This window comes from Vulpes lagopus, chromosome 13 (genome assembly GCF_018345385.1).
Source record: "Vulpes lagopus strain Blue_001 chromosome 13, ASM1834538v1, whole genome shotgun sequence".
Classification (NCBI taxonomy): Eukaryota; Metazoa; Chordata; class Mammalia; order Carnivora; family Canidae; genus Vulpes; species Vulpes lagopus.
Window position 1 is genome coordinate 41,877,430 of NC_054836.1, and position 13,795 is coordinate 41,891,224.

Here is a 13,795-nt window from a genome sequence, read left to right on the forward strand (position 1 = left end):
GAAAAAAGAAAACTTAATCCAAAGAAATCAAACAGTCCAGGGGGGTGTTATTTGTATTTGTAAAATATCCTAAAAGTAAAAACAAAATGGCAGAAGTTGAATCACAAATAAAAGAAAGTCACCTCTTCTCTGGGTTATCTGCAAAGTTCCTGAAATAGACAGTAACTGAAGTAACTCTCTTACCTTGTAATTGTTCATGATTTCAGCTAACCAGGGCTTAACGGTCTTGACTGTATCTTCTCGCATGTATTTTTCAACTTCAGATCCATCACTAAAGGTCTGGTTTCCCACATGGATGGCTTGCCTCACTTGTGGGAGGGACAAAAAAGTCCCATAGTAATTTTGGTCCTCAGCTTCCTGGCAGAAGGGGACATCAAAAAAATATCAGGGAACATGACCAGGTGGCAGGAACAGCATGCTGAGAAAGCTTCAAATTTCTCATAACATAAACAATGATGAACAAGATGAGACCTGACTCTTAACTGGTCTCCATCCTGAAATCTTGGATTTGAGGGTTCTGAGGGAATTGAAATTTTACTAACAGCAAGTGGATGATACCCCATTTGCAAATGCTCCATTTTCCTTTCTTGCAAACTAACATTTTACAATCTGTGACTCCAATCAACAACCCCATCTGAGGCAAAAACAGGAAAAATGCAAGAGGTGAGATTATCAAAAGCAATTTGCTCCTTGTCAGAGGCTCTATGGAACGAAGGTCAAATGGACCAGAGGAGCCAGGAGCCAGGGTGGTGGCATGGTGGATTAAAAGCTGAGGCTTTCTTTCCCATGTTCTGCTGTTGATTAAAACCACACATACAAAATAACCAGCTAACCATAATTGAAGAGGGGAAATACACCAAGTGTAAAAACAGATGACTTTATGAAGGACATTAGACAAAAAAAAAGTTGTCCATAAGTCTTATTTTTTTAAAAAAATACTGCATAAAAATCTGATATTGATAAGCCTGTGATATTCATCATACTAAAAGAAGAAAGGGTGTAAATGCTGTTTTTAAGAAATTACAAAAGGATAAAAGAGAGTTTGAGATCAACAATCTTGTGCATCCTCAATTTTTGCTAATTTTTTGAATATATTACTTTGTTAAGGAAAAAGAACTGTGATTACAAATTCTGTTTCTCTTTTGCCTACCATATGTTTTTTTCTTAGGAGAATCTAAATCCAAAACCACAGGGTTGGCAAATTCTATTGAAATTAGCTTTATATTTTATCTATAAAATATTTCATAAATAAGACAATTTTAAAAACAAGATGCATTGGGGTGCCTGGGTGGCTCAGAAGGTTAAGCATCTGCCTTTGGTTCATGTCATGGTCCCAGGATCCTGGGATCGAGCCCCACATAGGGCTTCCTGCTTAGTGGGGGCGGCAGAGGGGGAGTTTGGTGGTGTCTGCTGCTCCCTCTGTGTGTGCTCTCTCTCTCTCTCTCTCTCAAATAAATAAACAAATAAATATTTTAAAAAACCAAAATGTATTGTCATATGCACTAGATAAAGATTATACAAATTCAAATACCCACTTTGGCACCTTTTGTTTTATTTGATTATTTCTGCACAAAGGACATCAACTTTGGTCTTTTTTTAATGGAAGAAAACTACTTGAATACTTTGAGAAATATTCCAAAGGGCTTGAAGTGAGGGCCATACTAAGTGCACAAACCATCTTAAGTTAAAAGTAAGGCAAAGCAAATATTTTCATAAAGGCTTTGGCAATTTTGCTTATCCAAGCTGTCTTAAGTACAGAACAAATAATGTGGACATTTTCAAGAAACTCACTACAGACTTGGCATTCTGGAACCTAATTCCCAGATCTGTAATCCTGGCCTCTATCCTTGACAAAAGAACTTTTGTATAACAAGCTCTACTGGGGGGAAATTGTGTTAATCAGAGGTTGTTTTGAGTTATCTGGAATATCATACATTCTTGATGGTCAGGTTATAGCATATACAACATTGGTGGGGGGAAAATCCTATAGATTAGTAGACCAAATAAAGCCATACAGTTAGGACATGTTTATCTAGTATAAAGTCAACTATAGTGTTTCTCAAATTGGAAGAAATTTGATTTTGCCAAAACTGTTAAGCAAACACTATCATAGTTTTAAAAATGTTGTCATTACCATGCACTGTAATATGTTATAGTAACTAGGACATCCTGTGACATTCTGGAAGTAAGAAGGGTTGTTTGTGAAGTCACCGTCTAGTAGTCTATCCAGTATCTAGGTCGGGACAGAGAGAAGAAAGAAAGAAGGAAAACATTAGGGTAGGTAAAAACACACAGGCACTTGTCATTGCATTAATTCAATAATTTTCTCATTCTTCCATTATTTAATTCAGTGACCATTTATTGCATATCTTCTGTGTGCTGGACACTGTCCCAGGCACTGGGGACACAGCAGTGTGAACAAGGCAGTTCAAGTCCTGCCTTGTGAAGTTTATATCCTAGAGGGGGCCAATAAGCAAGCATTCATAGAAAAAACATTCAGTATGATAAGAATGATAGGCATTAAGGAGAAAACTAAAGAGGAGGTAGGAGGTGTCATGGGGCAAGTGGGCATGTGTGTGTGTGTGTGTGTGAGTGCAAGGGACACTGCAGAGACGAGGAAACACAGGTCTCACTGAGAAGGTGGCATTTGAGTCAACCTGCTGGAAGGAAGAAAGTGAACCATGCAGACATCTAGGGAAAGATCTAGGCAGAGGAAACAGGGAGCCTAAAGACCCTGACTGTGAGAGTGAGCCTTGTAGGAAGGATTGCCATGACATGGATCACTGACCGTTCACCATAGTACAAGGAGAGAGGGCAGAGGCTGTAGACAAATACGCAGGTGCTTGGAGCTGGTGGAAGTTCTCTTGGGACTTCTGACTTCAAAAACTTGTCATCAGTGGTGGTGAGAGCAGTGAGCATGGTTGTATGCTCACTGTCATGTGAAGCAGGAGAGGCAGACATGGGGTGGTAGACAGGTGCTTTTAGCCAGGATGGTGGTTTTGCCAAAGGAGCTGGGATGACCCTGAGTTTCAGTTGGATAATAAGAAACTAAGACCCGAAGGGGCTAAGTAAGGATCATGACATGGTAGTAGGATTGGTGCACTGGAAGACAATGGGGTTGCAGGGCTGTTATTAGAATTGGTATATTCAGAGAAGTGACCTGGCACAATGAGGATCTGAGGTCGTGGAGTGACTGTCAGGTTTTTATTTTATATTTTATTTTATTATTTATAGTGGGACTGAGCAGCTAAGGTAAAGAGGAGAACAAGATTATCGAAAGAGAGGAAACTAAGGAACTGAGGGGCCAGGTATTAAAAGGATCATTCACGCAGACACTGTAATCACTAGACATGATGACAAGAGTGATGTCCTTGAGAGAGAATGACAGTAAGCCCATTCTCAGAGGATGAGATGAAGAAAGCTAGAGAGTGATAGGCAACTACAACAAGAAGTGGTGGGTAGGATCGCTTGAGGATGTGAGAGTCAAAGCTCAGTGCTTCTGGAGGGACAGGACATAATCTGAGGGCAGCGATGAGGAGCAAGGAAGACACCCACTCTACCCATGAACCAAATGGTAGAAAGTAGGTAAGACAACATAGCTCCTGTTTGAGAGGGTGAGTGACAGAAGCAGGGGAGAAGCAGGCTTGGGGCAGAGCAAGAAGATGAAGGAAATACTTATAAAAGAGATCGAGAACATTGGGACATTTTTGGATGAGGATATTGAGTTTGTAAGGGGCTCTTGTAAAAACATGAATTCGGTACATTTTCAAACACCAACTTACAGGAATTCAGGACAGTAGTATCCTAGTTTTACAGGTGAGGAAACTAAGGCACACGAGGTTAAGTCACTTACCAAGGACGCCTCCCTAATCATGTCAGAGGAGAGATTCAAGCCGAGGCCATGCCTCTGCAGCCTACATGCTCCACCCTGCACACACGCTGGCTCCCCAAGGGGCAGATTGCCATCTCTCCTACTCTTCAATGCTTTCTGGCCATGCTTTTTGGTTTAATACAAAATTCCATTATTTTATTAGATTAGTTTTCTTTACTGAACATGAAGCAACTTAATTTATCCAAGTTACTATTGCCACAGGGCTAGGGACCAAGCATGAAAAGATGGTCATTGTGGAAAGGGGAGGGAGTGATAAGTATGCTCCAGCAGCGCTACGGACACTCAGGACCACTGCCTCTGGCTGTGCAGATTGTGCACTATATGGCGATGCCTGACTGAGGGGTGAGGAGGGGCAGAGAACAGCCAAAGGTCTGCTTGCCAAACTGGATAAAAGACTTGGGCTGCACACGGAGAAACAGCCAGCTTTTATTCTCACACAATGGTGGTATCTGCTTGCCAAACCCTGAAGCCACAGGACCATGTCAGCCCAGAGGAGGTATCTCTTTCTTTTCTAACTTGTCCACCCAGAGGGGACACTGTAGGTGGGCAGTAGTCCTGAATGTACGCAGCATTGGGGAATTTATCTTTAGAAATTATCTTCAGAACCAATGGAAATATAGATTCCACCCTTAAGGACAGATCTGGTTTCAGAAAGAGTCAAAAATCATGTGTTATCAAACAAGTTAAGGTGGGTGGTCAAGACCTGTGAAATCCAGTTTCTGGTCAAAACTTGTTTTACAGAAAGAACTCTGTGATCCAGAACCTTGTCATGGTAAGGGGGACAATAAAGGGCCAGAGATGGGCCGCTGTGCATCTTGCAGAATGTCTAAATGTCCCAGGATTTTTACAGACTGCCTGAAAGTTACCGCAGGGGAAACACTAAGGTGGGAATCTGGGGAGAATGGTTCTAGTCCTAGGCCTGCCACAGTCTATTAAGTGGCTTCTGGCAACTGAATTCAGCAACCCCAGGCTTCCGCCTCCTCATCAGTGGAGTGTGGATGTGTGTGTGTGTGTGTGTGTGTGTGTAGGAGCTGAAGATCGTCTATAAAATTCCCTCTAGCTCAGAGCTACTGCTTTTTGATTAAATCATTTCAAGGGATCAGAGCATCAAACAGCCTTTATTAATTAGGCTTGTGATTTGGACATTTGTATTCTCTTGGGCTTCTGGATTTCTTGGAGTCTTCTAGAGCATACGCTGAAACACATCTGACCACTACTTGCTTCCTTTCCTAATTATCATTTTATCTATTTCTCTTAAAAGAATACAAAGGTTTTCATGTTAACTCATCACTCAAGATATTGGACCAGTGGTCTTAGAGACATTGTGTACTGTCATAGGTTTGTTGTTTTTGTCTTCTGTTTTGGTTTTGTTTTGTTTTTTTTTGGGCTCTTTTGCTTTGTTTTCTGATGAATTTAGTTTGGGAGAGCTTTAACTTAATGGGCCATCTTCTCATTACCTCTGAATACACAAAATAACCTAAATTTTTCAACAGTTTGGTTAATTTTTCAACAGTTTGCACAGAAACTCTGAATCTGCACTCTGCAGCCACACCAGGTGTCCTGACACAGAGAAAGAGGAAGCCAATGGCATCTTGAGGTATGGGTGGGGGCTTCCTGTGGGTGCTCAGCCTGCTGCATCATGCACCATGGACATCTTTCTGCTTTCCTTATCCCTTACGGCCTATCACATGTTCTTTCTCTTGACATCACTTAATCCCTGTATGCTTCTTCAAAAACACATCAAATAGGGATCCCTGGGTGGCGCAGTGGTTTGGCGCCTGCCTTTGGCCCAGGGCGCGATCCTGGAGACCTGGGATCGAATCCCACGTCGGGCTCCCGGTGCATGGAGCCTGCTTCTCCCTCTGCCTATGTCTCTGCCTCTCTCTCTCTCTCTCTCTCTCTCTCTATGTCTATCATAAATAATAAATAAATAAATATTTAAAAAAACACATCAAATATCTCACTTGCCTATTGGTCTCACACGATATAACATTTTGATAATAATTTTAAATTCTAGAGGTTAGGGGCCCTGGGTGGCTCAGTGGTTGAGCATCTGCCTTCAGCTCAGGTCATGATCCTGGGGTCCTGGGATCGAAACCCACATCAGGCTCCCTGCAGAGAGCCTGCTTCTCCTTCTGCTTGTGTCTCTGCCTCTCTCTGTGTGTCTCTCATGAATAAATAAAATCTTAAAAAAAAATTCCAGAGGTTCAATCCTTTTACCCTTTCTGCCTATTACAACAGATAACCTAAAACCAGACTTGCAAACCATGTCATTGCATGTTGAAGAGTGATCCTATATGTCCCCATAAGATCCCTCTTCCTTTGCATTTACATTTGCACAGAAACTCTGAATCTGCACTCTGCAGCCACACCAGGTGTCCTGACACAGAGAAAGAGGAGGCCAATGGCATCTTGAGGTATGGGTGGGGGCTTCCTGGATGGCTTCAGCTGCACATCTTGCTGCTGTAAGATTTCATGGTAAAGGCACTCACTGCTTTGGGGATTTCAGGTAGTACCATGCACCCTGCTTGTAAAATGGAGCATAACCTTGTTGCCCCCTTCTCCGTAAGTTTGTATATCTCCTGTCTTGATTTAAACTGGCTGACCTGCAGTGCTTAGAAGACTATTAATATCAGGCCTCAACCTTAATAACAGTAATGCCATTAGGTAAGCTGGTACAAGATATGCTCCCAAGAACAAAAAGACCAAAGTCCTCAAAATGTAATCCTTGCCTCATTTACTAATATGTGAAACACGATGGCTCTATAGTAAAGGTGGCCAAAAAACTCCTAAAATGGATCGTTGATACATGATCATTGTCTGCATTGGCAAAACAAAACAAAACAAAAAACTTGCATTCCTGTATGTTGGTATTTAGTATAGTCTCAGATTTTAAATAACTTCTCCCCCCACAAAAAGGGTGGGGAACAGAACCATATTATTTGATTCTCAAATTCAATTTTAGGGAAGCATTGTGATGATATTTACAAATACCAATGGCTCGTTGTAAAAGTTTCAAATTACTATACTTCATAATCTTTGTTTCTGACACACAGAACATGTGACATTCGTTACACACTGTGGCCACTTCTCCAACTGCAACGTCCTGTGTGGATATCACCCTTCTGAAGGGTTTAAAGCATATGCTGAAGCATATGCATCCACTTTCTGGGTCGCCTTTCTTCTGATTTCCTTGTGATAGGGTATGCCTTTAGGGCCTACACAGCATTTAAAGAAATCAAAACAGTTAATGAAAGACACAGTTAGATAAACACTCCAAGGTGATCACAGGTTTAAAATAGAGCCAAACTAAATTCAAAGAGACCCAGACAGTTCTTTTCTTCACTTTGACCCCACTCATCTGCCCCCTGCTCTCGGACAGCATACCAGATATTCCTTCTCTAACAACAACAAAATGCCCGAGTACCACAGTCCTTCTAGGACCAAGCTCAGATGGTTCTCATTGCTCCAGGGCAATGCAGGCCCCAGAACTCACTTCAAAGGCTTTAAGCCACTTCTCCTCCTTGATGTATTTCACACAGTTATCACACTGCTTCTGGAAGTACTTTCTCTGCTTCTCATCCAACAAGCCAATTTGGTACAGGAATGTTGCATAGCCCTCTATGATCTGAGGAGAAAAGAGAAACATAAAAAACACAGGGAAAGAAAGAGAGAAGCTAGGGAAGTCCACTTTCTTGGTCAAACAACCCTTTGTCATTTGTCAATCTTGTATTGGAATTAGCCAAGCAAGACAATTATACACCCAGGCACATCCCCCAGAACACACAAACACATTCACAACACATCTAAACATACACAACACACATGTCACAATGCACACACATACCACAAACATGCACACACAACACACATATGCAAAAAATACAAACATCACACACACACATACACACACATACATGTGCTCCATGTTCACGCTCATATCCAACCTAGGTTGACCTAATGAGTTGACACCTTAAAACACTTGATAAAAATTAGAAGTTTTAAATCATCAGAAAGTCAACTGGGCAACACCATTTCCCTCTATCGAGTTAGGTGTCTCAAGTCAGAGGAGCCTCCATTGGATTCAAGGGGATTTAATCTCCTTAAAAACAGAACAGAAAGGAAAAAGGAGACACCTACCGATTCAGGATCTGAATATGCATTTCCAAGAGCAATTCCTTTCAGGTTGATATTCATGCTCATCATGGAGTTGGAGTTGAGAACGTGGATGTAATGTGCAAGGGCTGGCACGTATTTCCCTGCGTAAGACTGAGAGAGGTGTTAAAATGAACCATCACATTGGGATCCCTGGGTGGCGCAACGGTTTGGCGCCTGCCTTTGGCCCAGGGCGCGATCCTGGAGACCCGGGATCGAGTCCCACATCAGGCTCCCGGTGCATGGAGCCTGCTTCTTCCTCAGCCTGTGTCTCTGCCTCTCTCTCTCTCTCTCTCTGTGACTATCATAAATAAATAAATAAATAAATAAATAAATAAATAAATAAATAAAATGAACCATCACAATTTGGTGTTATAAGAATGATGTGCTTAAGCTAATTTAAATGACAGTAATAAAATAGCCATATTTCCACATGAGACCCAGGTTACCCTATACTGTAAATTCCACAATGGCACAGAGCTCTGCCTCTCACTTCTGCTGGCCTCCCAAATCATGTCAGTGACAGGCAAGTCACTGGGGAGGCGCACGAGAAAATGACCAGTGGCCATGGAATAGGTGGACAGTCTGATTTCCTTCCAAAGATAAAATAATGTGGGCCAGTAAACAAAGTTCTGCCACCCACAGGGCTCTTCTTACCTGAAGCTCCATTTAAAACTGTTTTTAAAAAAAAAGGAAAAAGAAAAAAGATCTCAAGACCAAAATTAAGACCTCAAAATCTGTATGATGATGCAGTTTGAAACTTACATGTATTTGAGGGAAAGGACAGTCATATGTATTGGCTACTAAAATTGTCACTGGACTATTATCTTTGTTTCCAACCTTTTCAAGAACAAGGTTCTTTTTTCAATTTCAAAATATTGTGTGGACACAAGCATTATAATTCTGCCTCTAGATTACGCGGAAAAGAAAGCTACTCTTCAGGAATATTTTAAAAATAATTTTGTATTTTTTACATGAAAAAGCTGCCTTTTGACATCTCCACTTGCATGTCTAATATTAAACTTCATATGTTCAAAATGAAACTTGAGGGACGCCTGGGTGGCTCAGCGGTTGAGCGCCTGCCTTCGGCTCAGGGTGTGATCCTGGGGTCCTGGGATCGAGTCCCCACATCGGGCTCCCTGCATGGAGCCTGCTTCTCCCTCTGCCTGTATCTCTGCCTCTCTCTTTCTGTGCCTCTCATGAATAAATAAATAAAATATTTTTTTAAAAAATGAAGCTTGAATCCGCAAGTCTTCCCTACAACCTCTCTATTAATGTCAACTCTGTTCTAACTGCTTATGCCAAAAATCATGGCACCATTTCTTTTCCTTTTCTTTTTCTTTTTTTTAAGTAGGCTCCATGCCCAGAGCAGAGTGCATCACAGGGCTTGAACTCACGACCCTGAGTTCAAGACCTGGGCTGAGATCAAGAGGCGGACGCTTAACCAAATGAGCTACCCAGGTGCCTCAGTGCCGTTTCTTATCTCTCTTTCTCTCACGCTCCACAAAAGTCCATCAGTGAACCTTGTCAACTCAACCTATTCTGTCAAAATAAGCCCAGGCTCCAGTGTCTTCATAGACCCCCACTTCATCACCTTGCTCCGGGTTGTTCCATCAACTCTTCTTGCTTGGATTATTGTAGTAGCCTAACCAGCACCTCCCTGCTTTTATCCTTCCCCTCATCCAGTCTGTTTTCAAGAGAGGGGTCTACTAAAACATAAATCTGATCTTGCCACTCCTATGTTTAAACTCTCTAATGACCCCCCCCTCCCCACCTCCCTCAGCGTAAAAGCAAAGTGCTTTTTTGGAGGCATAAGGATTGGCATGATCTGGTCACTTCATTAACACTATCCCTTGCAACCCTCTTACTCATTCCTCTCCAGCCCTTCTTAGACCACAGTCATGATTGTGATCTGTACTGGTCCTTCCACCAGGGCCTTTGCATTAGCTTTTCCCACCACTGGGAATGCTCTTCCCCCTGATGTCCATATAGTTAACTCCCTTACACCTTCAATGAGGCCTTCTAGGGATGTTTTCCCTGGCCATCTCATCTAAAATTTTAACACACTCTCTCTCTCTCTCTCTCTTTTTTTTTACATTTTCTTTTTCTTTTCTCTCTTTTTGCATAAAATCCTTATCACTTTTCTATAAACTCTTACTATTTATCTTGTGTATTGTTATTCTCCCACCCACACTAGAATAGAAGATCCATGAACACGAGGGTATGTCTGTTTTGGAGGTTAGTATATCCCCTGTGCCTGATGCTGTTTATTTGTTAGTGCTCAATAAACAGTTGCTGAATGAATGAGTCTTGAATTAATCTACATGCATATGAAAAAATGCTAATGCATATATGTTCAAAATAGACTAAAAGCATTGAGTGGGTATATATGAGTCTGCAGACCCTCTGTAATATTTCCAAGGTTCTGTCTGCAAGGGGTCTGTAGTTCAAGGGCTGGGAGCCCCCAAGAGCTTTCATTTATTCCACACCCTAATCATATGCTGGAGACGTCACTACGCTCATATTTCTATGAAGGCCTGGATGTTCAGAGAAGTTAAGGGTAGAGTCAGAATCAAACCTACTCTGACCTACTACCAATCCTACTCTTCTTCCAAGGTATGATAAAATAATGTAACTTGCATAATTTATACAAAATCTCACTGATGCAGCTCTCTTATGCAACAGCAATTATTTAGGCAAAGTATTGACTGAAAACAATGTATCCATTCATAACCGTGAGCACATTTTAGCTTCCTTGGGATAATATAAAGATGTGTTTACATGCTTGAAAATTTATTTGGGGATCCCTGGGTGGCGCAGCGGTTTGGCGCCTGCCTTTGGCCCAGGAATATTTTAAAAATAATTTTGTATTTTTTACATGAAAAAGCTGCCTTTTGACATCTCCACTTGCATGTCTAATATTAAACTTCATATGTTCAAAATGAAGTTTGAGGGACGCCTGGGTGGCTCAGCGGTTGAGCGCCTGCCTTCGGCTCAGGGTGTGATCCTGGGGTCCTGGGATCGAATCCCACGTCGGGCTCCTGGTGCATGGAGCCTGCTTCTCCCTCTGCCTGTATCTCTGCCTCTCTCTCTGTGTGTGTGACTATCATAAATAAATAAAACTTTTAAAAAAAAATTTAAAAAAAAAGAAAGAAAATTGATTTGTTGCATAACAGTGCTATATTCTCTTATTAGGAATAATAAGTGAACATTTATCAAATATAATTTCTGTAAGATGAACAAAAAACACCAAATTTCCTTGAGTAATCATTTTACTGGTAAAGATGTATTATATAATCTTCATTCAGTGATGGTTTATTAGACAACTCTTCTGTCAAAGGCATTGTGATAGATATTTGAGAAGACATAAAAGTGAATAAAGCACAGAACTTGTGCTTGTAAAGTTAATCATGTCTTTTGAAAAAAAAATATTATGAAAACTTGACCTCTGTGTGGGAGGCCAAAGTTTTATGCATTATTATTCTCACACTGTGTACCTTGCCCATCACATAGTAGGAACATAAAAACATATTTGATAAATGAATGACTCATCTGACATCACTGCTAAACATTTTCCTCTATTGGATGTTATCACTGAAGTTGTCTTGTTATAATAAGATCAGACAATAAAACATCTCTTTGACTCTTTCTGAGACAGAGGGACATGGACTTTAAATTGCTCTATTGATGGTGATGACAAATTCAGGCTAACACAGCCACATTTTTATGGCATCCTCCCCCTTGCAGCCATCATGCATATCTGGGATATATCCAGGCAGGAAATTAAAAAGGAACACCCACTCAATTTCTGATCATCGACTATGAACAGGCTACCTCTCTCACTTTAATTTGAACCCATTTAAAGTTAACCTTATCTTTCCATTCTTGAAATGATGAAAACAAGGGTCTCTGCATTCCAATCATGTCCCTGGCTAGAATTCCACTGAGGGTTGGCTGCCTCCACATCTTCCATTTCTCATATTAAATCAGACTTTAATTAAAGGTCCTGGAGACTATGTCTGTGGTCTTTCAACTGGGGCTCAGCCTTGGGTTCATCCACTACATGCTTGCCAAGCTGACCATTTAAAGAAGGTGGTGAAATGGGTAGTTCTATAACCATGTCCAAAACAGATTCCTCAATGTTCAGTCCACATCTGCTAACCTAACGATGATGCTTATCTCATTTTTGCTTCCTAATGACTATCACACACTTCCTTGCCCTGTGTCAGTGTGACAAATCCTTCACTGCTGTTTTCATTAATCATTCCATTGGTTGAGTGGCTCAGGCTGTCACACAGTAGACAATTATAGGATTATTTTATGGAAAACAGACACTGAAACATTATAATGAAATTTCAATTATTTTCGCTATCCTTGTTGAGACTTTTTTTTTTGCAAGATCAGACCAGTTTATTCTTCCTGAATCATTTATTTCTCAATTTAATGATTCTCTGACCACCACAAGCAGTTTAAAAGACAACCAGACAATAAATCAAATGTCTTACTTGCCCAGCTTTCTCTTCTCTGGATATATTTTAAATAGAACAGAAACTTCTATTTGCCAGGGGTGGGGGCTGCAGTTTGAGATGTGGTAGTATGATGGATCAGAAATGAACTATATGGCCCCTTAGGACTTATGATTGTAATCCTGTAATTTTATGAACTCTTGCTTCTTTTGTTCTGAGTTCCGTCTGTAACAACGACGAGAGCAACAACCACGGCAATTATCAGCCCTGTGGTCTCTCTGATGTCTTGCTGGTGTTCACCAATGTGGGCAGCAGCTGGCCAATGCAGCCCCTGAAGTCTGTGAATTAACACTAACCTTCTACCATCGGATCAGACCCTAATCTCCAAAAAGCTCGGAACAGCATCAAAGCGATTATAAAAGAGGAAAAGCGTGGCCAGAAACTATTTGAACACGTAGTATTTTAAAAGTCAGCAGTGACCCTCCAATGAGGAACTCAACCAGCCAAACGTACTCATCGAATACAGTAGTCCAAATTAGGTTAGCAATCGACACATCAAGATTTTCGTCTGCCCTTATCATTCCTTTCTAGTACCTAGAGCAGCTTCCAGCTCCAATTTCCAGCACTGTTGTATGGCTCGTTCTCCTCACAGTGACCACACTTTGAGCTCACCTCTGACAAGAAGGAGCAGAGATATTAGGGTGTGTTTGTGTATGCTTGTATTTGCTGGGGCTTGAAGGAGCAATAAACCTCCAGTTTTTCTCTTACATCACACGGATCTCAGAATTCAGCTTGCAATCTTTTATTTCTCCCACGAGAGGAAGAGGTCTCCCCATCACAGCTGAACAGTGGGTTCTGAATCTCCGTCTGCGATCTCTCTAAGTTCTTAAATGATGTTTGGAACAGTCTAATGGAAATCACGTTAGGAGCAGATTGCACTTGTAAAAATAGTCTAGAGAGAATGTAATGCTTGGTTAATTATCCAGATGTGTAAAACCACAATGAACTCGGACTTAAAGAAACTCGTAATTGTGTATTCTGTCTGAAGCCCTCCCCTCTTACATGTTTCTGCAACACTCACAGCAGACTTACTGTACCCCTGCCACCCGGTTACTTTTAAAGGAGGAAAAGCCTTTTCATATCTAAAATCAAGTTTCAATCAGCTCCCCTAGAAGAAAAAAAAATCGTGTCAGAGAATAATACTCTAATGGAAACAACATTTTCTTGCAGAAATGTCACATATGTTAGCTGTTACTATTGTTTAAACTACTCTACATTTCTT

General features: G+C 41.1%; 1 protein-coding gene across 1 annotated transcript in view; it reads right to left on the reverse strand.

The window, feature by feature from the left end:
- CPVL (carboxypeptidase vitellogenic like) overlaps positions 1-13,795 on the reverse strand; it is a 132,803-nt gene that overhangs the window by 55,946 nt on the left and 63,062 nt on the right. Inside the window, exons 8-11 of the mRNA XM_041727880.1 lie at positions 8,033-8,161; positions 7,389-7,520; positions 2,135-2,233; positions 184-357 (exon numbers count right to left, since the gene is read on the reverse strand). Of these exons, the coding sequence (XP_041583814.1) occupies positions 184-357; positions 2,135-2,233; positions 7,389-7,520; positions 8,033-8,161 (534 nt within the window). The remainder of the gene's footprint in view (positions 1-183; positions 358-2,134; positions 2,234-7,388; positions 7,521-8,032; positions 8,162-13,795) is intronic.